Source organism: Schistocerca gregaria, chromosome 4 (assembly GCF_023897955.1).
Source record: "Schistocerca gregaria isolate iqSchGreg1 chromosome 4, iqSchGreg1.2, whole genome shotgun sequence".
NCBI lineage: Eukaryota > Metazoa > Arthropoda > Insecta > Orthoptera > Acrididae > Schistocerca > Schistocerca gregaria.
The window spans coordinates 247,657,547-247,684,881 of record NC_064923.1 but is presented as its reverse complement, the minus strand read 5'-3'; the positions used below and the strand labels follow the sequence as shown (position 1 = coordinate 247,684,881).

General features: G+C 38.4%; 1 protein-coding gene across 5 annotated transcripts in view; it reads right to left on the bottom strand.

Moving 5' to 3' along the window:
• Window positions 1-27,335, bottom strand: part of LOC126266728 (major facilitator superfamily domain-containing protein 12-like) — a 73,069-nt gene that overhangs the window by 11,516 nt on the left and 34,218 nt on the right. For all 5 annotated transcript variants that reach the window (XM_049971212.1, XM_049971211.1, XM_049971206.1 and 2 more), the window contains exons 9-10: window positions 20,901-21,051; window positions 6,367-6,494 (exon numbers count right to left, since the gene is read on the bottom strand). In XM_049971212.1, coding sequence (XP_049827169.1) covers window positions 6,367-6,494; window positions 20,901-21,051 — 279 coding nt within the window. The remainder of the gene's footprint in view (window positions 1-6,366; window positions 6,495-20,900; window positions 21,052-27,335) is intronic.

The following is a 27,335-nucleotide window of genomic DNA, read 5'->3' as shown; positions in this document are numbered from 1 at the left end:
CGCACCTGCACGCACCCGCACCTGCACATGCACAGTGGAAGTATAAAATATAGACTCAGACGATTCTTTGTGCACGCGCGCACACACAGCTGCAGTCTCAGGCAACTGAAACCACACTGCCAGTTGCCCGAGACTGCAGTGTGTGTGTGTGTGTGTGTGTGTGTGTGTGTGTGTGTGTGTGTGTGTGTGTGTGCGTGCGTGTGTGCGTGCGTGTGTGTGTGAGAGAGAGAGAGAGAGAGAGAGAGAGAGAGAGAGAGAGAGAGAGAGAGAATGTGAGTGTGTGTATTGTTGACAAAGGCCAATGGCCAAAAGTGCTTTAATTGTGAGAGTCTTTTTGTTGTGCCTATCAGTGACTCCGCACCTACACTATATGATGAATAGCAACTTTCCTTCTCATAATATTGTTACATTCCATCCTGGAGATTTCATTGTTTGATTAATTTAGTGTTAATTAATTGCCAGAGCATCTATGGAAAGCTCTCAAAACTAATCTTTTATAAATGGTAGCAATGCCCAATGTACTAAGGATAGAAAGCTGGCTGAAACCGCTTGTCAATAGCAATGAAATTATAAATTCTGGTTGGAAAGTATAATGCAAAGATAGGTTGAACACTGATGGTGGAGGTGTGGTTATAGCCATAAAAATATGATAAAGTATAGTGAGATTAGTTCAGATTCCAAATGAGAATAATTTGGGTGAAGACAAATATTAAAGGTGGCACAAACACGGTCATTACATGCTTTTATAGGTCCCCATCTCAGCAGTAGAAGTGGCAGAAAAGTTGCCTAGTAACTTTGATAATATTTTGAATGAATTTCCTAGTCACATTATAGTTTTGGGTGGACATTTTAACTTGCCTGTTATAGACAGGGAGACTTAAATAGTTAGGATGGCTAGCACAGACAAAGAATCATGTAAAATTGGCTTAAGTGCTTTATCTGAAAATTATTTTTAGCAGATAAGCAGGGAACTGATTTATAAAAGTAACATCTTAGACCTGCTGGTGACAAATGGATGAGAGCTTTTCGAGCCATTTAGTGTAGAACAGGGAATCGGTGACCATTAGACCATCATATCATCACTGAATATGGCTGTAAATATAAATCAAAGAATGGCAGAAAGATCTTTCTAGTTAGCTAGAGCAACAAGAAACATTTCAGATTAACTGAGCGATCAGCACAAAAATTTCATCTCTAGCACTAACAGCATTGAATATCAATAGACAAAGTTCAATCACATCATAAAATATGCTTTATGACAGATATGTGCCAACCAAAGGTGTGAGGGATGGAAAAGAAATGCCATGGTTTGACAGCCATGTTAGAAAACTGCTACAAAAGCGAAAAAGAGTGTCGCTGCAGTTTTAAACACAACCAAAGCCTCAAACACAAATGAAAATTAAATAAAGCCAAAATTAGCATAAGGAGAGCAAAGTGTGAGGTGTTCAATGACTTTGAAGGTAAAATTCTGTCTACTGACTTGACAGAAAATCCTACGAAATTTTAGCCATATGTTAAATCAGAAAACAGACTGAAGCAATCTGTCCAGACATCATAATGGCACTGAAACTGTGGACAACAGGAAAGATCAGAAAACAAAACTTTTTGCTTAACAGAGGAAGATCACACAGTAGTGCCTCTAAATCCTCTCATGAATGACGAAATGGCTGCTATCAAAATAAGTGACCTTGAATAGAAAAGCAACTGCAATCACTCAGTGTGCAGGCCAACAGACCTGAAAAGATACCAGTATGATTCTACACAGAGTATGCGAAAGAACTTTCCCCTCTTTTAGCAGCAGTGTATCATAGGCCTCTGGAAAAGCAAAGTATTCCCGATGATTGAAAAAAAGCATGTTATTCCATTTTTCAAGAAGGGTCGTCATAAGGACACTCAAAGTTATAGGCCTATATCTACAACGTTGGTTACTTGAAGAATTTTCGAACAAGTTTTCTGCTCATATATTATGACACATGGAGGCCCAAAAATCTCCTCTCCAGGAACTAACATGTGTTCTGAATAAAACACTCAAGTGAAACCCAGCTCAATTTGTTAGTCCACTAAATCCAGCAGATACAACACTCATGTTATGCCATGTTCCTTGACTTCTGTAAGGCATTTTATACAGCCCTGCACTGCTGCCTAATGAACAAAATATGAGTCTATGGGATATCAAATTGCATGTGTGTTTGGACTGAAGACTTTCTAGCAAACGGAAAACAGCATCATTCTGAACAGAGAGGAAGCTTCAGTCATAAAAGGAATTTTGAGGTGCCCCAAGTGAGCATTATAGGACCATTACTTCTCACAATACAAATAAAAGGCATAGTAGATAATGTCTGAAGATCCACGAGGCTTTACACGCATGATGCTGTAGTATCTAGACAAGTCATGACATTAGAAAATTGTAGCAAATGTAGGAAGACCTGTAAAGGGTCAATGCTCTGTGCAGGGAGCGACAACTGACCTTAAATATAAACAAATTTAATGTATTGCAAACACATAGGAAGAACACATTTTCAGAACAATGACTGGAACCAGGAGCTTCCGCAAAATATTTTGGAACTACTTTAACATCTAAGAGCTACTAGAAATGGAACAAACACACAGATGTATGTCACGAGTAAGGCAGATGGCAGAAGATTCAAAGTCCTCAAGAAACGCAGTCCATCAATCGAGGGAGTAGCTTGCAAAACTCAACCGATATGTGAATATCGCTCATGGGTATGGGACCTGCACCAGATAGGACTGATATAGGAAATAGAGAAAATCTGAAGACGAGTACCACATCTTGTTACAGGTTCTCTTAGTAAGCATGAAAAAAATCACAGGGATGATCAACCACCTCCAATGGCAGACACTGCATCATTGTGTGGTTTATTGTTGAAGTTCCAGGAGTACGTTCCTGGAAGAGCCAACAAATATATTGCTTCCTTTTCCATATATCTTGCGGAAAGACCATGAGGAAAAAATTAGGGATAGATGAGCCCACTTTGAGGCTTCCCAGCAATCTTTCTTCCCACAAATTACTCGGGACTGTAACACGAAAGTGGGGAAGTGACAATGGTACAGAGAGTACCCTCTGTAACAGACTTGTTGAGTATGGGTGGGGATTTAGATGCAGAATTGTGCATATTCAATAGAAGACTCCCAAATTAGTTTAGTCCAATAATCATTTTATCAAAATGTATTAATGGGGTTGGTGAAACAGGAACAATAACTAATAATCTGGCAGTAGCTGAATACCGCTAATGCATGGGCGAAGCAGATATGCTATCTGATTCATGGTGGTATGTGAGTCACTGCTGAAGCATTGGTTATTCTTTATTTTTTACTGTTCCTGTTAATACATATTGATAAAACTAATATTGCACCAGACTAATTCGGGATTGCTCTATCAAATGGTGATATACAATTCCTCTTTAAAACATGTTTTATGTATAATAGGAAACAAACTGACACACTCTGCTGAGAGTAAGTGTTACATTAAACGTGATGAGCCATATTTGTTTGGACTGATGCCATCTACACACTGAAAAAACAAAATTGCCAATTTTTCATGAAACAGCAGAGAAAATGTGCATAGTGACTTAGGAGAGAGACCCTATGCATACAATTATTATACAAAGATGAATACAATAAATAGCCACTATTTTTTCTGACAAGTGTCAACCCTTATTTTAAATTACTTATGATGACATTGGCTGCATGTTAGTGATGGGCACATAAATAAAAACAATTAAATACCGTATTTACTCAAATCTAAGCCACACTTTTTTTCCGGTTTTTGTAATCCAAAAACCTGCCTGCGGCTTAGAATCGAGTGCAAAGTAAGCGGAAGTCCTGAAAAATGTTGATAAGTGCCGCCACAACTAACTTCTGCCGTCAAATTATGTAGCGCTACACAGGCATGCTTTGCAGGCACAAAGAAAAATACTGGCGACAAAACATTTGCGTCAGTAAATTAAAAAAAAAAGGTGGAAGACGAGCTTTTTTTTCTCCGCTCCGAGTTTCGACCACTGCATTTTCGTACATTAATCCAACGAAGTAAATACAAATTCTGTATTGTTCATATTCGAATGTAGCAGCATTTCAACATACTACGAAAATACGACTGGCAAGACTGATTGGGATGTTTGTCAATATGGCCAACTCTACGTTCTGAATTTTTTCCTACCTGTGACAAGAGATCGTTGCTAATAAGAATTTTTATGAATTACATGCAATATTCTCTTCACGATAAGAATAATACAAATATAAACATTTTGCCATGTATTCTTTCGTGTTTGCTACTATCTCATTTAAATCCTGTCTGCCCAATAAACTATGAAACTAGAAGGAGACAACAGCAAACGTGGAATAATATACATATCACGTCATGTTCATATTCGTATTATTCTTATGCCTAATAGCGATACAGTCAGAAATGAAGCATGGCAATTGACAAGATTTTTAAATCTAAGATGACTAATTTCTGTGCAGAATGTAATGTACTACAGAGGTGCCTGCAAAGATTTTCAAATGGAGAAAAATTTTCGCAACTCTCGCATCTTCTATCATACGAAGTCTATTATTTGGTTCTTGTTGACCATTATCAAAGAAAGCAGCAGTGTAAGTAACAACAAATAGCAGTCTCTTGCCATTGTTTCGCAAGTCATGCCACGCCCGGCGACGGGCCGTAAACAATCATTATCAGAATGCGACAAACAATGCATGACACAGTACAGTAATGCAATTTCAGCTTAGAGTGACAAACACCTATAACAGTCATTTAAAAGAAAAATAAGCAATCCATTCAGACCAGAAGAAGCACTTGAGAAAGGAATGGTACCCGTATAAATACGGACAGAGCACCTGACACATAGCAATGGCTACATGGTAAAGCTTATAACTGCTATGCTTAAGACTCGAACCAAACTACTGTAGCTGTATAGTCATTCATTTGACCTAAATTTTGTCTCATATTACAGTGGACCAACTTTGTTTCAATTTGGAGCTGCGGCCTAAAACTTTTCTCTCCCCTTGAATTACGAGTCTCAAATGTCAGGTGCGGCTTACATCTGGGAAAATTTTGTTTTCCTTGATTTCGAGTCTCATTTTTCAGGTGCAGCTTAAATTCGAGTGCGGCTTAGATTAGAGTAAATACGGTACTCCAGTTAGCATATAAGGCAACACCATGGGGGATTAACAACCTTCAAATAAATTATAAAGTTTTAAAAGTTTTTGGAAAGAACACTTAATGAACAAATATACAAATTTACAGCTGTTTGCAGCACATATGCTCATTTTACCTCTGCCTGACCTGATTTATCCACTGAAAATTCACTCCTATGTACTCAAATCCTGATTTTTAATTTTTTATTTTATTGGTTCAGCTGAAAGCGATATGTGGATGGAGTGTACCACCTCCATCTTCTTAATCTTTGCTAATAATATTCTGTCCATTCCATTCACAAGAAACTGATCCTGCTCCCTGCAGTTTCTATGTTCTTGCTCATTTGTACTGGTTATGTCATTGACCTGGATTATATGCCTGTATCGACATGTGCCAACTGAGTGACATTCTTACTCTCCATTTGAAACTCACTGATATTATTGTGGAACATTTCCCTCATGTTCTTATCTAGCAGAAACTGAAATAAATCTGGTGATAAAACAACATCCTAGCCTCTGTTCAACGATGTTACCAAAGCTATTCCCAAGATCACTTTGTCCACTTTTTTACACAGATGTAGTAGCTAGATTCATTACAACAACAAAAATAATCAGTTTTTGAAAATGTAATATAAGTGGATAGATAAAAGATCTACTCATCTCCAGCCACCAGTCGGTGAGTAGATTTTTACTTATCCAATTACATTATAAATTCTCAGATATTTTGAATTGGGTCAGACAGTTCAGTGGGCCCTCCTGATGAATAATCATAATCACCTTAAATCTTGCCAAAGGTCCACAAATTTTTGTCGAGTTTGCATGACATTTTGGTGAGTTATCCAATATGATAGATGCCACACATTGGGGATAATTGTTTCCAGAAACCACAATGAGTTTTACTGATACTTTCTTCCTTTGCAGATTGCATTTTATAAAATATACAGTTGGGCATCATCTTATAGTAGGTTTCGGCAAGAGCTGTTCCTCAATAGTAAGTGCAGTCCATTTTACTGTCATATTTGTAAATCACATAATTACACCATTTTTCCTCTTCAATAATTGTCTATTAATTGAGCATCAGAGAGAGAGAGAGAGAGAGAGAGAGAGAGAGAGAGAGAGAGAGAGAGAGATGTAGTAAGAACACTCATAGCAATAATATCAGTAGAAACAGTGACAAAATTTTGTTCCAGCAGTGGTCACTGTTTAACTTACCATCCTTTCTTCTACCTATCTGGAATGGCATCAGGGTCACTAAAGCAACAACACCAAATAAAGCTGCACCACCACACACATATGTCATTACATCTCGGTAGTAGCCGACACACAGTGCGCCACATTTCCTGAAACAAATTCCATTTTTTCTATCTGGTAGCTTCCTTAAAAACATACAAAACAACCAAGTTCATTTAAGATATAAAATACATTAAAACTGTAGGACTACACTTTTAACCTAGACATCAAAATAGGAAACATTTACATCAATGTAATTTTTCTAATATTATTCCAGTCAGTAGACTATCTGCAAATGTGTAAAATGTGATTTCTTAGTCTCATTACATACATTGTAAAGATCATCCAAGCTATGATTCTCAAAGGTTTGCAAAATCAAATACTACAGTATAAAGTTATTTATTGCTATCTAGATATCTTCTAGCCTCAAATTCTTAGGTGGAAACCAAGGAGGGTCGTGTGGTATGAAGGGGGTGCCGTATCTTAAGTTTTATCATTCCTGAACCATCTTTGTGGTTAACTGTACAGTTCTGATAATAAAAAGGACATTTTCTATCTTTTTCAGCCCTTGCACTCTTTCACCCAGCTGATGATGCCATTCATTGTTATATCCTCTGAACGCTGACAAAAAACAAATACCTGTTTTGCATCTCGGCGAACATTGTCCAGAGGCCTCTCCAGCAGACCTAAGTGTCCTTGCCTTTTGTTACAGAATTACTTCTACCACTGCTTTGATTACTATTAAGTTTCCACCATGAAGGGGTACTAACTCTTCTTATCTACAGTACAAGCCAGTACACAAATTATGTTATTTTTTAGCATGCTTATTGAGCAGGCACAAAAGTGCTCTTATTGACACATACATGGAATGTTCCAGCAAATTGCAGTATTCCATAAATAACCAAGTCCCAGAAATTACCAATAATAGATGTAATTACCAATAATAGATAAATGCAAATGATGGGAATCCAATCAGTGATCCATATATTGTTATCCAGTAACTGAAACCACTACACCACAGAATACATATAGTATTTGGCAATACTGCAACAGAGGTCTTCTCCAACTTGAAGGAATCTGGTAGTGTCACAAACAACATTCTGAGAAGAATGTTACGTTTCCAGATACATGGTTCAGTACATGCCTGATTTAGTTCATGGAAGGGACAGAATGTGGAAAATTAAGATATAGCTACCACCCCCCCCCCCCCCCCCAAAGTATTTTGAATTTTGCTGTTAATTATTTCTCTCATGAATTCCTCTGTCCTATTGAAGCTGTTATGGAGGAACAAAAATCTTTCATTTGAAAATCCATCTGCTACCAGTCAGAAATTTTATTTTAATGAGCAAAAAGTATTAGTTTAATGAGTGTTTCACTCTATGTTCTGTTCCAAAGTTAAATTCATTAGGAGGTAGTGCAGATCAGTTTTGCCTCCTGTGCTTGTGAATATTTATGGTTCTGAAATGGACAGCTGGCAGCAAACTTCATAAGTGAATAAATGTATTGATGCTTGCAAAATGTACATGTGATTCTATGTGTAATGCAAAGTTACCAAACTTGACAATTATACTTATGATAGAAGCTGGCACTAAACATCTTACTTTGTTGAGTATGTGAATAAGCAGTATTGCACCAATAATCATACATTCTGATTAGTGTATATATCCTATAGAACAGTGTCAGATGCACATTGCTGGCACTATGGTATTTGTCCCATCCCCTTCTACACACTTTAGCAGTACTCACAGATGGTGTACACTAGTATTTAGCGTTTAATCACTCATAACACACTTTACCAGTACCTTTCTGAAGAATCAAAGCCTACCCTTTGCTTTAATCACAACTGTACCTATGTGCTTGGTCCACTTTGCAACTCTACATATTGCTACTCCCAATAATTTGCAAGATGTGGCGGACTAGTTGTGATTAATTAACATCACAGTCTAAGAAAACCACAGATTTCAGGAACAGCAGATGATGATGATGATGATGATTCATCATCATCATCATCATCATCATCGGTTTGTGTGTGGGGCTCTCAAATCCACAGTCATTCGCATCCGTACAAAGTCCCAAGCTTTGTTGTGGTTGTGGTCTTCAGTCCAGAGACTGGTTTGATGCAACTCTCCATGCTACTCTATCCTGTGCAAGATTCTTCATCTCCCAGTACCTACTGCAGCCTAAATCCTCCTGAATCTGTTCAGTGTATTCATCTCTTTGTTTCCCTCTACAATTTTTACCCTCCGCACTGCCCTCTAATACTAAATTGGTGATCCCTTGATACCTCAGAACATGTCCTACCAACCGATCCCTTCTTCTAGTTAAGTTGGGCCACAAATTTCTCTTCTCCCCAATTCTAATCAATACCTCCTCATTAGTTATGTGATCTATCAATTTAATCTTCAGCAGCACCACATCTACATCTACATGACTACTCTGCAATTCACATTAAAGTGCTTGGCAGAGGGTTCATCTAACCACAATCATACCATCTCTCTACCATTCCACTCCCGAACAGCATGCGGCAAAAACGAACACCTAAACCTTTCTGTTTGACCTCTGATTTCTCTTATTTTATTTTGATGATCATTCCTACCTATGTAGTTGGGTTCAACAAAATATTGTCGCATTTAGAATAGAAAGTTGGTGACTGAAATTTTATAAATAGATCTCGCCGTGATGAAAAAGTCTTTGCTTTCATGACTTCCATCCCAACTCGCGTATCATATCTGCCACAATCTCTTCCCTATTACATGATAATACAAAATGAGCTGCCCTTTTTGCACCCTTTCAATGTCCTCCATCAATCCCACCTGCTAAGGATCCCACACTGTGCAGCAACATTCTAACAAAGGACGAATGTGTGTAGTGTAACTGTTTCCTTAGTGGACTTGTTGCATCTTCTAAGTGTCCTGCCAATGAAACGCAACCTTTGGCTCGCCTTCTCCACAATATTTTCCATGTGGTCTTTCCAACTGAAGTTGTTCGTAATTTTAACACCCAGGCACTTAGTTGAATTGACAGCCTTGAGAATTGTACTACGTATTGAGTAATCGAATTGCAGCGGATTTCTTTTGGAACTCATGTGGATCACCTCAAACTTTTCGTTATTTAGCGTCAACTGTCACCTGCACACCATACAGCAATCTTTTCTAAATCGCTTTGCAACTGATACTGGTCTTCGGATGACCTTACTAGACGGTAAATTACAGCATCATCTGCGAACAACCTAAGAGAACAGCTCAGATTGTCACCCATGTCATTTATATAGATCAGGAACAGTAGAGGTCCCAGGACGCTTCCCTGGGGAACACCTGATATCACTTCAGTTTTACTCTATGATTTTCCGTCTATTACTACGAACTGTGAACTTCCTGACAAGAAATCACGAATCCAGTCGCACAACTGAGACGATACCCCATAGGCCCACAGCTTGATTAGAAGTTGCTTATGAGGAACGGTGTCAAAAGCTTTCCGGAAATCTAGAAATACGGAATCAATTTGAGATCCCCTGTCGATAGTGGCCATTACTTCGTGCGAATAAAGAACTAGCTGCATTGCACAACAACGATGTTTTCTGAAACCATGGTGATTATGTATCAATAGATCATTCCCTTTGAGGTGATTCATAATGTTTGAATACAGTATATGCTCCAAAACCCTGCTGCAAACCGACGTCAATGATACAGGTCTGTAGTTCGATGGATTACTCCTACTACCCTTTTTAAACACTGGTGCGACCTGTGCAGTTTTCCAATCTGTAGGTACAGATCTATCGGTGAGCGAGCGGTTGTATATGATTGCTAAGTAGGGAGCTATTTTATCAGCGTAATCTGCAAGGAACCTAATCGGTATACAATCTGGACCTGAAGACTTGCCCGTATCAAGCGATTTGAGTTGCTTCGCAACCCCTAAGGTATCTACTTCTAAGAAATTCATGCTAGCAGCTGTTCGTGTTTCAAATTCTGGAATATTCCATTCATCTTCCCTGGTGAAGGAATTTCGGAAAACTGTGTTCAATAACTCTGCTTTAGCGGCACAGTCGTCGGTAACAGTACCATTGGCACTGCGCAGCGAAGGTATTGACTGCGTCTTGCCGCTTGTGTACTTTACATACGACCAGAATTTCTTCGGATTTTCTACCAAATTTTGAGACAATGCTTCGTTGTGGAACCTATTAATGGCATCTCGCATTGAAGTCCGTGCCAAATTTCGCACATCTGTAAATTTTAGCCAATCTTTGGGATTTCGTGTTTTTCTGAACTTCGCACGCTTTTTCCGTTGGCTCTGCAACAGCATTCGGACCTGTTTTGTGTACCATGGGGGATCCGTTCCATCTCTTACCAATTTATGAGGTATAAATCTCTCAATTGCTGTTGCTACTATATCTTTGAATTTGAGCCACGTCTCGTCTACATTTGCATAGTCAGTTCGGAAGGAATGGACATTGTCTCTTAGGAAGGCTTCTAGTGACACTTTGTCCACTTTTTTAAATAAAATTATTTTGCATTTGTTTCTGGTGGATTTAGAAGAAATGGCATGGAGCCTAGCTACAATGACCTTGTGATCACTAATCCCTGTATCATTCATGATGCTCTCTATTAGCTCTGAATTGTTTGTGGCTAAGAGGTCAAGTGTTTTTTCGCATCCATTTACAATTCGCGTGGGTTCGTGGACTAACTGCTCGAAATAATTTTTGGAGAAAGGATTTAGGACAATCTCGGAAGATGTTTTCTGCCTACCACCGGTTTTGAAATAGTATTTTTGCTGACATATCGAGGGAAGGTTGAAGTCCCCACCAACTATAATTGTATGAGTGGGGTATTTATTTGTTACGAGACTCAAATTTCCTCTGAACTATTCAGCAACTATATCATCGGAGTCTGGGGGTGAGTAGGAGCAGCCAATTATTAACTTAGTTCGGCTGTTAAGTATAACCTCCACCCATACCAATTTGCACGGAGTATCTACTTCGACTTCACTACAAGATAAACCACTACTGACAGACACAAACACTCCATCACCAATTCCTGAACACCATCTGAGACTTCATAAAAACTTCTGCAGATCTTATTTCAGGCTTTAGCCAGCTTTCTGTGCCTATAACAATTTCAGCTTCTGTGCTTTCTATTAGCGCTTGAAGCTCAGGGACTTTTCCAGCGCAACTACAACAATTTACAACTATAATTCCGACTGTTCCTTGATCCAAGCACGTCCTGTAATTGCCAAGCACCCTTTGACATTGCAGCCCATCCCGCACTTTACCGAGGCCTTCTAACCTAAAAAACCGCCCAGTCCACACCACACAGCCTCCGCTACCCGTGTAGCCGCCAGCTGAGTGTAGTGAACTCCTGACCTATTCAGCGGAACCCGAAACCCGACCACCCTATGGCGCAAGTCAAGGAATCTGCAGCCAATACGGTCGCAAAACGTTCTGAGCCTCTGATTCAGACCCTCCACCCGGCTCTGCACCAAAGGTCCGCAGTTGGTTCTGTCAACAATGCTGCAGATGGTGAGCTCTGCCTTCATCTCGTAAGCAAGACCAGCAGCCTTCACCAAATCAGGTAGCCGCTGGAATCCAGAGAGAATTTCCTCAGATCCAAAGCGACACACGTCATTAGTGACGACATGTGCCACCACCTGCAGCTGGCTGCACCCTGTGCTCTTCATGGCATCCGGAAGGACTCTTTCCACATCAGGAATGACTCCACCCGAAATGCACACGGAGTGCACACTGGATTTCTTCCCCTCCTTAGCCGCCATATCCCTAAGGGGCACCATTACGCGCCTAACATTGGAGCTCCCAACTACCAATAAGCCCACCCTCTGCGATTGCCCGGACCTTGAAGGATGAGAATCATCCTCTGAAACAGGGCAAGCAGCTGCATCTAGCTCAGCCAGAGAGAGTGCCTAACACCTGTTTGTCAGATGCACCAGGGAGGCTTTCTGATCAGCCTCCAGGGACGTGTTTCGCTGCTTGCCATGCCTTGGAACGACCTCCCAATCAAACACAGGCACAGGCGAGGGCTCAGCCCCACTGTGGGCAGCAACCGGGGCAACCACAGTGGCATACCAATCTGGGAACAGACAGGACAAGGTTGATATCCCCGTGATACCCAAATCTGGCTCCCCACAGTGGTGCCCATTGGCAACAGCCTCAAGCTGCATGACCAAAGTGAGCGCCGCTTGCAGCTGTGAGTGAAGGGATGCCAACTCAGCCCTCATCTGAACACAGCAATCACAGTCCCCGTCCATTCTAATCAATGTTGAACAACAGTTACTGAAACATGAGTCCGTGCCTAGATAACGCAAGGGAAACACACAAAGAATGTATGAACTAACCTGTACAAATGCCTAATGACTGCGCTACAAACTGCCTGAATTTACGATTACAGTAACAAACTCGAAATTACACCTCCTATACGAAACTCACAAGCATTTAAGTAAGAATCTACGAAGTGAACACTAAAGCGCAATGCTACAACTCTCAAATACTACAATACACACGAAATTTATGAATTAAAAAAAAAAAAAAAAAAAAAAAAAAAAAAAAAAAAAAAAAAAAAAAAAACAACCCGCAAAGAAATTAAGAATTAAACTATGTAACAAATAAGTAAGCTAGGGGTATACGACTTGCTGCTGGCAGCTACTTATCCAACGGCGGCAGGAAGCATATTTTGAAAGCTTCTATTCTCTTCTTGTCCAAACTATTTATCATCCATGTTTCACTACCGTACTTGGCTACACGCCATACAAATACTTTCATGAATGTTTCCTGACACTTAAATCTATATTTGATAACAAATTTATCTTCTTCAGAAAAGCTTTCCTTGCCATTGCCCGTCTACATTTTATATCCTCTCTACTTCGACCATCATCAGTTATTTTGTTCACCAAATAGCAAAACTTCTTTACTACTTAAAGCCTCTCATTTCTTAATCTAATTCCCACAGCATCACCCGACTTAATTCGACTACATTCCATTATTCTCATTTTGCTTTTGTTGATGTTCATCATATATCCTCCTTTCAAGACAGTGACCATTCTGTTCAGCTGCTCTTCCAGGTCCTTTGCTGTCGCCGACAGAATTGCAATGTCATCGGCGAACCTTAAAGTTTTTATTTCTTCTCCATGTATTTTAATTCCTACTCTGAATTTTTCCTTTTGTTTCCTTCACTGCTTGCTCAATATACAGATTGAATAACATCAGGAAGAGGCTACAACCCTGTCTCACTCCCTTCCCAACCACTGCTTCCCTTTCATGCCCTTCGATTCTTACCACTGACAACTGGTTTCTGTACAAATTGTAAATAGCCTTTCGCTCCCCGTATTTGACCCCTGCCACCCTCAGAATTTGAAAGAGAGTATTCCAGTCAACGTTGTCAAAAGCTTTCTCCAAGTCTATAAATGCTAGAAATGTAGGTTTGCCTTTCCTGCCCCAAGCTTTAATCAGTCTAATCTAGCCACTTTCACGGATGATGATGGAATGATGAGGACAACACAAACACCCAGTCCTCAGGCAGAGAAAAATCTCCAACCTGGCCAGGGATCGAACCCAGGACCCCATGATCCAGAGGCAGCAATGCTAGCCACTAGACCACGAGCTGCGGACAGTTATGGCAGAGATAGCACTTCTCTACAACAGAAGGTAGTTAGCAATCTTTGCATCGGACACCTATTTTATTGAGAAAGAACTGATTGCAACTTATAATACTGAGTACATCATTACTATACAATGGGGACAGTAACAGACATATTATTCTTCACTTATGAACACTAGATATTATTACAATATCTGCCAAGAAGTTTTTGATCCATCTGTAGATCTAGTTAGTTTATACCAAAGGAACATGTTTGCCTTTAAAAGTATTCAATATGGTACCAAATAAGAAGCTTTTCAAAATTTCGAAAATGCTGAAACAATCAGGTTTCCTCCATTAATAGCACTGACGATAATGGGAGTGAAGAGTGCGAGTTGGGTTTTGTTAGATCAAAGTTTTTGGAGTCCTGCCTGATTTCCATTTACATTATTTGTTCCAGGCAGGTTATTACATTTGAAGTCAGAATGTGTTCCAGTTATCCTGCTACACAAGCAGGTGTTGAGTAATGTACGATGACGGTAGTTCTATGACTATGTATACATCTTTTTAGTACATAGGTATGACTCTTTCTTTTCCAAGCATTGAGACAATATTTCTGCTCCAACACATTTGTAGTTTATTACTGTCAATATTCAAGCTAACTCTCACACATCCTGCAAAGTCTAGGGTGTTACTGAGCAGTTGTGTTCAAGCTGTTTTTCAACACTACTAGTACAGCCTACTTTGTCACATGTCCCTATTACATAGATGTTTTTCTACAGCTTGGTGGGTCATTCATATAAACTTGAACCACAGACCCTCTAAATGTTCCAACTGTAATCAAAACTGATTCTAGTTCTGCTTAACAGATGAGATAACCCACTTATTAATTTTACTGAACATCAGAATTTTTTGCTGATTTTTTCCTACCCCTTTACACTTCGCTGCTACAACTGTTCACGACCATGGATCTTATTCTGTATGTGAACATCCTCTAGGAGATTGGGTCGGCTTGTTAAGTTTAGAATGTTTTGAGCGTGATTATGGTCCTACACTCCCTTTGAGGAATTTTAGAGGAATTTTTTATAATTACTTCATAGGAAGTTCTCTCTCATCCACTACTCCTGAAGTACTTATTTTCCCAATCAGCTGTGCTGTGGCTAATATCTCCAACTATCATAGCACGACTTGGAAACACACATACTACTGAACAAAGTGAACAGTTACTTCTGTAGAAGGGTCTGTTTGTCGATGTAAGAATTTACTAACAACTTTTATTCCACTCATGATGGCTTTCCTTGCTTAAACCATTTTACACAAAGACACATTTTCTACATAGACTCATTTCAAATTCTTGGTTGCTGGTACTTCTCATTGCACAGAGACTGTTTTCAGTACACATGTACGTTTGCATCAAAGATCTCCTACCTATTGAATTCCAGTGTTCATCTATCAGAAACAATAATGAAAACCCTAGCACTTTTTGTGAATGTTTTAGCAGTTAATAACTATCATTTCAATATTTTCATCTACTTAAATTTCTTGAGGTGTGGAGTGAATATTTTAGAGCCTTTCTCTGTATCAAAATTTATCCTGACTGGGCGGAGTGAGTGAGTGACTGAATGTACGAGGTGTGTTCAAAAAGTAAGATTACTATATCCTTATGAAAAAAAATTTGTTGAATAATATTCATGTTGTCCCCTTCAAAGTAATCCCCCTCAAATACAATACACTTGTGCCAACACTTCTTCCAATCCTCAAAGCACTTCTCATAAGCACTTTTTGGTATAGCCTTGAGCACTTCCAGCAATGCAGTTTTTATTTCCTCAGTCTTTGGAAATCTTCATCCTTTCATAGATGTGTTCAGTTTAGGGAACAGGAAAAAGTCACAGAGGGCCAAATTTGGTGAATATGATTGCTGAGGCATGATTGCTGTGTTGCTTTTAGCCAAAAAATCTCTCACAAGCAATGATGAATCAGCAGGTGCATTGTCCTGATGCAAAAGCCATGAATTATTTTTCCACAATTCCAGATGTATTTTGCATACTGCTTCTCTCAAACAGCACGTAACATCAAAGTCATACTCCTTATTGACTGTATGACCTCGAGATAAAAATTCATGATTCACTACGCCACAGCAATGGAAAAAAACAGTGAGCAAAACTTTGACACCTTCCTCTGACCTTGAGTACATATAAACAAAGCTTGCACAGGAACTAAACAAGAACTACTACCAGCTACTACTTCACTAAAATGGAAAGCACGATAACAAATTACATCTCTATGCACAAAACTCTCACTACCACTGTACTCACTCACGCTCCACATTCAACAAACACAACAGTTAACCAACCATTACGGCTACCAGGTGGCGTAACACCAGGTCTGACTTACATCAAAACCAAATATACAACCTAAAAACACACATGGTCCATCAATATGAGCACGAGAAGTGATGCCTTTAACTTTATTTTTAGCTGTGATAACAGCAGTCTTCAACTCAACGTTGTCTATTACCTTGTTCACAGTCGTGCGCAAGTGTCGATTACAACTATAGCAACGCCCCATTGTGAGACGTTCAATGCTGTTGCACGTGTAAAACTCCCAGCCAGAGTCTACCTGCAACTATCTGCTGTTGCGCAACCAGAAATGAATTTTTCTCTGTCACAGCCCTAGTAATACTAGGGCCTGTGCCACACCTGGTCTCACCAGAAACGAAGTCCCATTACTTTAACAGCTTATTTAACCAGTTGCCTCACTTAACCGAGAACGTCTTTAACTGTGATGAACAGTTGCAGCTCCAGCTCTCTCTCTCTCTCTCTCTCTCTCTCTCACACACACACACACACACACACACACACACACGCACACACTTTTATACCAGATGTCTCTCCTAAGGGCCATCAGGCACATTTTATATGGTGTTTTGGCAGGTTTTGGCAGGTATTTGCAGCTCTGTTTTTGCACTGTGTAGCTGGAGTAAGCCCATACAATTACTGCTCATTACATCTTTCATGCAATGCATAGTGTCAACAAAAAGTGTTGGTTTGTTTCCCTCTACAAACAAAATTACTTTTATATCTGAGTTGTATGTGTCCATTTGATACAACACTCCAAAATTGGTCTAGTCTGATGTTTGTTTTATCATTAAGTATTAATGGGGATGTGGTATCAGCTACTATGTGTCCAGCAGCACTTTCAAATATTTGCACCACCAGCTGCACTGTCGCATTTCCTACAGCCACCACTGCAGTACAAGGGCGCTGCCACAAGCAATTACACTGGTGACAATGACATGCAAGCATCACCTCTCTGGAGGTCCAGCGATGAGAGTACTCAAGTTCGAACATTCACACACAGAGCCCCATTTTGTCTGTTTGGCTGTTGAACAACATTTACAGACTTTCATGTACAACAGGGCTCATGATCTACTGAGTAGTTATTGCATTGAAGAATGACTGATTTGTAAATCTCATCATATAGTGGAGATTCTGAGTTGCAGATAGGCACAATAATTTAATAATTTTTAGTGATTACAGCACCACAAATTAAAGAACTTTTTAATTGAACTGTGCTGAGACTAGTAAGAGTAGGGAATGTTATTGTTATCTTAAATAGTGATTGTCGGACAAAGGTGACGACTTAAAATTCTCAAACGCCAGACATTGGTGCAATTGTAGACAGCACTAAAAAACCAGGACTCTCCAGGCTAATCCTGTACATATAGTAGGCCAAATCCTGCACATGGTTCTCCTTACCATCACTTCCTACCATTTTTACAAGTGGACCACTTTCCCATAAGTTCAAATTTCCAACAATAAATAGAACCCTTCCCTCCTGCAGGATGTAGACAGCTTTCCAATGTAACAAGTTTATCACACTGCTTCAGATACACTGTCAGTTTCACACAACACTTCATACTTGCTGGTCAAAGAAATGGGTGTAACTCCATTCTTTCCTCATATCCTGCTTCCCCTGAACAGAATGTGTAGTCCTGAAATAAGCCAGCTACAGTCAAAAGGACAAACACTTTTCAGGACAGTCTTTTCTTTTGAGTAGACTTTAGAGAAAGATGGTAACGCCTCAGATAATGGGTTCTTTTCCTAATAAATAACCCAACAGATTCACTTGCAACGGTTTCCAATTTTTGGATCACAGTAGTCTGCAACCATGCACAAGTTTCAACCTGGAAAAATCTTGTGCAGTGTGGTTCAATTTTAATTATGATCATGATGGAGTGTCTAGCAGAACGTTAAAGTACTGTGCTGCACATGTTAGCCCTACATCTAGAAACATTTGTATTTTTTTCCTTTAGGAATGGTCAGTTTCCTGAACAATTAAAAGTACTCTGTAGTAAAACCACTTTATAAAATGGGAGAAAGGGATTAATGTAGACAATTTTAGACCAATTTCTATGCCATCAGTGCTTGCTAAGGTTATTGAAAAGGCTGTGTATGTAAGCATAATTGATCAATTTATATCACACAATTTGTTATCGAATTTACAGTTCGGCTTTAGAAGTCGTTAACAACTGAAAATGCTATCTTTTCTCTGTGAGGTACTGGATGGGTTAAACAAAAGGTTTCAAATGCTAGGCATATTTTTTGACTTAACTAAGACTTCTGATTGTGTTGATTACAAAATACTGCTCCAGAAGTTGGACCATTATGGAATAAAGGGGAGTTGCTCACAACTGGTTCACCTCTTACTTTAGCAACAGACAGCAGAAGATCATTATTCACAGTATTGAGAATGGCTGTGATGTGGGGTCTGAGTGGGGTACAGTGAAGTGGGTGTGTGTGTGGGGGGGGGGGGGGGGGGGGGGGGGGAGGGGGGGGGGCAGGGATCAGTGTTGGGGCCACTCCTGTTCCATATTTGTATAAATGATATGCCCTCTAGTATTACGGGCGACTCTAAAATATTTGTTTGCTGATGACACTAGCTTGGTAGTAAAGGATGCAACATTGGCTCTGTTTCAAATAGTGCAGTTCATGACCTAAGTTCATGGCTTGTAGAAAATAAACTAACACTAAATCACAGTTGAACTCAGTTTTTACAGTTTCTAACACACAATTGAACAAAACCAGACATTTTAATTTCACAGAACAAGCATATGATTAGTGAAACTGAACAGTTCAAATTTCTAGGTGTTCAGATAGATAGCAACTATCGCGGAAAGCACACATTCAGGACCTTGTTCGAAGACTTAGTGCTGCAATTTTTACTATTTGAATGGTATCTGGAGTAAGTGATCATTCAACATGAAAATTAGTCTACTTTGCTTATTTTCATTCATTTATGTCATATGGTATTATATTTTGGAGTAACTCTTTCCATTCTTAAAGGATATTTTTGGCTCAGAAATGGGCAGTTCGGGCAACAAGTGGTGTAAGTTCATGAACATCTCGTCGACCCCTGTTCACTAGTCAGGTATTTTGACATTGACCTCTCAGTATATATACTCCTTACTGCCATTTCTTGTTAACAATGTTAGCTTATTCCCAAGAATAAGCAGGTTTCACTCAGTTAATACTCATCAGAAATCAAACCTGCATTTGGATCAGACTTCCTTAACTCTTGTGCAGAAAGACGTGCAGTATACTGCTACATCCATTTTCAGTAAGCTACCACTAGATTAAAAAATCTTAACAGTAATCCACATGCTTTCAAATCCAAACTGAAGAGTTTCCTCATGTGTCACTCCTATTCTGTCGAGGAGTTCCTTGAAAAATTAAGCTGATTCTTGTTGTATTGGTGATTGCATTTACTTAAACGTATGATGACTTTTTTCGGGTTCATTAACATTTCTTTTTATTTTTTGGTGTTATTACTTTTATGTTGTAATTTCCTGTACTGCTGCGTTCCATGAGAATGGAGATTTGCTCCTCAATTTGGTCCTACAGAACTTGGCGTGTAAATAAATAAAATAATCAGTATATCTATACTCTAAAGTTATATTGCATAAGGAGACTCATGTAAAAAGCTGACTGATAAAACCAGTTTATACCTACAGAAACAGAAAAACAGAAGGAGAAGGAGAAGGAGAAGGAGAAGAAGATGATGATTAAGTAGTTGACTAACATGCACTGAATGAAGAGATGTTTCAGGGAAACAAGTTACAAACATTATGCAAACTTTAGTTGTACATGACATCCATACTCTGAACGCTATGTAAAATATTTTACACATTTTGCAGTTGAGACCCAACAGTGCTAAAATATTTAAAAAATATAATAAAAATCCTATAAATATGCACTAACATTAAGGAAAAACAATTTTTGAGGCAATATATCACTACACTGAATATTAAAACATACAAATGTATCAAAGGTGTTGATTTAACGTGACATGTATTGTGATTTCATACTCCAATTAACAAAACCACATGTAAGCATGAAATTTGGCTATGCATTTTCTCTCTCTATTTTATAATCATGAGTGTTGACTACATGACTTCCTGCTCATTCTTTACAATTCCTGCAATCAATATTTCATGTCAGGCAGTAGCCCTGAAATAAAATGGTTTCTCACTTACACTACTACCAGTCAGATTTCTTTCTGGGTTTCTTTTCTGTTCAGCAAATAAGTAAAGTTTTCAGTATTATTAAGGAACAAAAAAATTACTGATAAATTTTAAAACTGTTTTCAACACACAGATAATGCTGGGAAAAGTGCATTGCATATAATAAATAATATTCTGAACTTTATTAAAGGTGCTTTAAGTCTCATCAAGTGTAACTATGATGATTTGTGTTCCTTGTCAGCTGAGTTGCACTAGTCACTTACAGCAAACCTGTGGGATCGTTACTGTTATAAATTTTAATATTCTAATCATATTGCATGAAAGTGATCATGAAATCACACTTTTCATATTGAGTTGTTAGCAAACTATTAGTGACAGAGAGAAAATTGCAATTTATGAAAAGAAACACTTACAACGTCTGTATTATAGTTACAGCAACTCCATTTGACAATTTGTCAGTGAAACTCATTGCCCCATATACAAATGCACCACTTTCAGTATTATGCCCAATAAAGTCAGCTGTGATACCAAGACTTGTCACCAACATTATGGAACCTCCAGCACCTGCGGTCAAAAAGAAAAAAGAATGTGGCAAATCAACAATATTTTATGAGACAAACTGACACAAATGATCAGATGTTAATTGTAAATTGTGCAGTCCACATAAACAGCATACGCTAACTACATAAACATCAATGAATGGTTTTCTATGACACTGACATGCAGACTACTAAAATTCATTACATCTTTTACATCTGTATAGGTACAAAATACTACCGGAGTTCTAAAAGTTCAATATTTAAACATCAGCTGCTAACTGTATGATGTTAACTACGATCAGTTGTGACGAGGAATTATTAACCATTACTCTCAGTACTGCCACAGAAAACTTGGTATACTGCTCCCTATCTGCTTAAGAAACAGTGGGAAACTAGAGCAGAGTTCAAGGACAGATAACAGCTCAAACTATGTGACAGACAAAGTAATACTGAGGATAACAACAGCAGGCACAGTGCAATGCTAAGGCATCAACATAGTAGGGAAAGCCTGACTCACCAACAGTACCTTCAGGTAAGTAGCTGTTTCAGCCTCCTGGCTTCAGTCCATCAGCATGTTTCATAACTCATCCTGTTGTCAAAATACTGTGCATGCCCAATACAATAACAAGAACAATTTTCTGTCAATAAAAAAACTGATTATCAAGCACAACAAATAGTGCAACAAGCTGCAAGTATTGGCACTTGTTGGCAAAAAATGCTGCCAGCCGCTTGGGTGCTGTGGCTGTCCTTAGCTCCTTTTGGCACATGCGGGGTACAGGCTAAACTGTCTATTTATAGCATCACACCTGGGTCGTTTGCAGTCCTCTGCTTAGAAACAGATCGGGAAGTCTAAACCAGAGGTTCAGATGACTCCGCGATGGTATCGGATGCAAATTTCTCTAACTCCACTATCAGGTGGAGAACTGTAGGGTTCCCCTTAATAGGTCACGAATACACTACACACATAAAGCAGCTACTAGGTTAGCAGAGTACATGTAGTGTGCACTCTTTTTTTTAAGTTTAGACAAACCCCTCTTAGGACCTTAGTCTAACTGCCTGCCAAAATCGAGGTTACACCAGCCACAATGTTCTCAGAGAAAGCTTGTCCTCACAAACTGGATGCACAAAAGGTTGATAAGCTATTAGTCAACTGCAGAAACATCAAAGGAAATGTCCCAGAATTAGTATCACTTATTGAAGGTTATAATTCTCTGACAGTATTAGGATCAGAAAACTGGTTGAACCTAAAGCGAATAGCAATGAAGTCCTAAGTTCTGACTGAAATATTCATGGTAAGGATAGGTTAGTCACCAATGGTACTGAGGTATTTGACACTTAAATTCACGCCAATAAATTCACAATCAGTATCCATAACAGCCTTGCTAGATATCATCGAGTAAAGAACTTGATAATATCTAGCAAGACAGTTCTGGATCCTGAATGTGAATTAATCAGGGTGAAGTTAAGCATCAAAGGTCAGTCAAAATGGTAATCTGATGATTTATAGACCACCTAGGTCAGCAGCTGTAGTAGCACAGCATTTCAGAGATAACTTACAGAATACTGTTCATGATTTTCCTCATCATGCTGCTGTAATGGGTGTGACTTCAATTTCCCAGGTATAGATTGGGAGAGTCGTGCTATCAAAACTGGTGCCAGAGGCAGGGAGTTATCTGACAGTATTCCAAATACCTTGTCTAAAAATTACTTTAGAGAACCAAATAGATCAAACAGACCTGAACTTTATTGAATCAGTTAATGTAGAGGACGATATCAGTGACTTTCAGACTGTGATACCAACCATGACTGGGTTTCACAAGGGATATTGAGGAAGGTAGGAATATGTTTTTGTTTATCAAGAGTAACACGATAAAATTGCAGAGTATCAGCATCAAATATTCAGTGATGAGGACAAAGATGTGAAGCACAAATAGAAAAAATTCAAAAGCATCATTCAATATGCCTTAGATAAGTTAGTTTGAGCAAGGTCGTAAGGGACGGGAAAGACCCACCAGGGTTTGATGGCCATGTTAGAAAACTGTTACATAAACAAAGAGAGCATCTCAGATTCTAGAGAAGTGAAAATCTAGATGACAACCTTGATGAACAAAGCAAAAATGAGCTTAAGGAGGGCAATGAGAAGCATTCAATGACAAAGTAATATATTTTGTCAACTGATCTCAGTAAAAACCCTAAGAGGTTTTGGTCTTATGTAAATTCATTCTGAGACCATACTACCACCAAAATAGAAGATAACAGAGAGAAGGCCAAAATATCGAATTTGGTCTAACAAAATTGTTTCACTGCAGAAGATCTTAACACAGTCACACCTTTCAATCACCATACAATAGTCAAAACTGAGATAACCAATTGCTGAATAGCAAAGCCAACTACAATTGCTTAGTAGTGTAAATGCATCAGGACCAGATGAAATACCTATTAAGATTCTACAAAGATTATGCAAAAAGAGGTTGCTCCCCTTCTAGCACCAGTTTATTGTAGATCACTGGGGCAACAAAGGGTACTTAGTGAATGGAAAAAGACCACAGGTCATCCCGTTTTCAAGAAGGGCCACAGGAAAGATGCACACAAATAGAGACCTATATAAATGACAGCAATCTGTTTAGAATTATTGGACATGTTTTATGTTCAAATATTTTGATGTTTCTGGAGAACAAAAATCTACCTTATAAAAATTAACATGAATTCTGCAAACAGAGATCTTGTGAAACTCAGCTTGCTCTGTGCTCTGTTCCTTCATGAGATCCATAGCACTGTAGACAATAGCACTCAGGTTGATGCTGTGTTCTTTGACTTCAGGGAGGCATTTGACACTGTCCCGCATTTCTTTTTAGGTAAACTTATTGAGTATCAGATCAGAGTTGCGAGTGGATTCAAAACTTCCTTGCAGGTAGAATTCAACACGTCACTCGTAACAGAACAAAATCAATAGATGTGAAGATAATTTAGACAGTACCCCACAGAAGTATCATAGGACTGTCGTCGTGTACAATGTACATAAATGATCTAGTAGAAAGCTTCGGATACTCTTAATGACTGCAGACAATGTAGTTGTCTGTTACACAATAGCAATATCAGAAGGCTGCACTGATTTGCAAAATGACCTGCAGCAGACTGATGAGTCATACAGGTTCTGGCAATTGATCCTGAATGTAAATATATGTAACATATTGTTCAGTCATAGGAGAAGAAAGCCACTACTGTACAACTACACTATTGATGAGAAACTGCTGGAAACAGTATATATGATAAAAATCTGGGAGTAACTATCCAGAGCAACCTTAACAGGAATGATGACATAAAACACATAGCAGAAAACCAGATGCCATACAAATTCAAAGGAAGAATCTTACAGAAATGTAACTCATCCACAAAGAGAGTGGCTTATAAGGTAGTTGTTTAACTGATTCTTGAGTACTGTTTATCAATATGGGATCCTGAGCGGGAGAGAGAGAATCCAATGAAGAGCGACGCATTTTGTCATGAGATCGTTCAGTTGGCGCAAGAGCATTACCAAAATGCTCAATGAACTCCACTGGCAGTCATTGCAAAATAAGTGTTGTGCATCACGGAGAGGTTTACTAATGAAATTTCAAGAGAGCTTCCTTCCACATACACCTTGCATTATGATACTCCAAGAAAATTCAAGAAATGGAACAGGATATGGGGTATCAGTTAGTGGTACCATTAGTACCCTCCACCACATGCCATTTGGTGCCTTGTGGAATATAATGTACATGTAGGTTTCAAGAGGATATCCAATTCCGAAAGATTAAAAAAAATAGAAAAATACAAATCATCTTTCAATATGGTGTAATAGGATTGTTCAGTTTTCTTGAATAATTCAGGGTATGGAAGCTTACAAATCTTTAATAACCTTTAAACAATCATTAAAATGGAACACACAATGTTGGGAGGGGGATAGGGAAGGAAACTTCCACAAAACAGCAGTAGATACACTAATAAAAATTTAGAAGTCTCATGCAGGAACACTATCAACTGAGAGGCTTCAAATATTTAGTCACATGGAAAATTATGTTTCCAGTGTTATTTTATGACATTTTAAAGATTACTTTGTCTGAATTTTAGGCTGTATTTCTGGTTTTTCATACAAAGTGTTCTATCTGAACTACTTGAGCTCTGAACACAATCTAATGTAATCATGCCTCTTTCATTTTTCAATATTCCGCTTCTTCCTTCTACATATGAAAGATTGCTATCTGTATGACGGCACGTAATGGGACATTGTTTAGTACAAACTTAGATACAAAACAGCAGGAGACACTTCCACTGTTTGAAGGATAAAGCAAGTGAGATAGGTAAATGAATGTAAGAAAATAGTACCGCAGGGGGAGGGGGATTTAAATGCATATAAAGTTGGTTGCAAAAAATGACTCTACAAGGAACTGGTATTGGGGTGATGAAGGAAAAGAGGAAAGCCCCTAATTACATTAAGGGAATCAGTCCAGCTAAATTCCACTATCCATTCCAGAGATTCCTGCCATGCAGCTGTTGGTTACCACCTTGTTGGTTCACATTATGGGAGACAAACTAACCAGCCCACTATGCACATAAAGACGCAACTCTAAGTGTAGTTCTCTTTCATTTAACTGGTTTAATGATTCTAGCCTTTCATGACATTTCTCGTTAATGTTTGTACTGCTGATCGATGATCAGTGTGACTCATGATGGATAGGGTAAAACTGAAAAGGAGGAAGTTAATAGATATCCTTATGTAGTTACATGTCAATTACGTGATATTCAATTGTATTTATGCATGTTCTAAATGATTTCTTTCATGTAAACATATTGCGATGATGGGTCACCCATAACGTGCTCAGTGCCATACCTACTATACTTGGAGCCGCCTGCCAAATCCTTTTATGCACACATGTAAACCAACTAACAAGTACAGACAGGAAAATTTCACACAAGCAATAACATGGAAAAGACACAAAATCGATTATTTTTAGTGACTATGTGAAATTGGAGGTTCTTATGAAATTTGGAAACTGTACATTTTCACCATTCCCGTGTAAAAATATAGTACATCTGAAGGCAGCAATTTACTAACATTTATAACAGAGTGTTATTGAATGTTGAAATTGGACTTTTCCTTTTTCCTCTCACAGAGGTTCATGTACAACTGTAAAATGACTGTTTACTTCCCTCATAAAGAACTGTGGCTCTGTATTTAATGCCAAACAAGAAATACATTACTCATAGAGGTCTGCATGGGTGTGGAGCTCTAGAAGTCCGCAGTAATATTTACTTTGCTGATAAACACTTGTGCAAATGAAGATATCCATGGGTATTTCTGCACACACACCCAGTAAAATTACTTTGTGACAAAGTTTACATTATCAATATTATGAGTTTTCTGTTTTTGTATCACAATTCAAAACAATTATTATTACTATTATTATTATTATTATTATTATTATTGTTGTTGTTGTTTTACACCAACCATTTGAATGCATAGTATATTGAAAATAGACATGTTAACACCTCCAAGAATTAAAGGCAGCAACAAATCTATCTTCCATGTTTTCTGCACAATTACACACACGTTCTACTTTCATCATACTACCTGCTGCCTTAAATTTGAGTCACACCTGCTTCATCTGCAGAAACACAGATCACTTATGTAATTACCAAATGCTGTCAAAGTGACAACAAGGCATTCTGATTTTTGTAATTTTTAAGGTTTCGTCCCATTCAGCAACACTAAACTGCAGAATTCTAGGATCAAAAAATGGCTTAGTGGTGTTGGAAGAGTAGTTAAATAACCAAGTGGAATGTAGTAGCGTTATAAATAGTACTCTGAATGAATAAGATCAAGGCATATGAAAATCGGAAACTATGTTTACTACAGTGGAACAAAACAGGAAAAAAAATTCAACAATAGACAATGCAAACAAGAACATGAAAATCAGTTTTACAGATACTTGAGGAATACGGTAAAGAACAGTAAGAGTTCTTTTTTTTAAAAAAAAAAAAAACATCGGTATTCCACTTAAATTATTTAAATCGGTACACCAATATGGTCATATTCTGATGAGGATGTAGGCACCTCAATAAACTGACAAATGACATCAAATCTCAATACAAAGCAATAACAGAGAATTTTAATGTGGAATTAGAACTAATATTAAAGGATGGATTATTTAATTGGGACCTTCGGATACAAAAAAATGACAAGCCTGTATTATTAGATTTTGTCCAGATAAAGAATATGTCCCAAATACATTGTTATAGAAGAAGAAAACATAAACCCTTTGTATGATC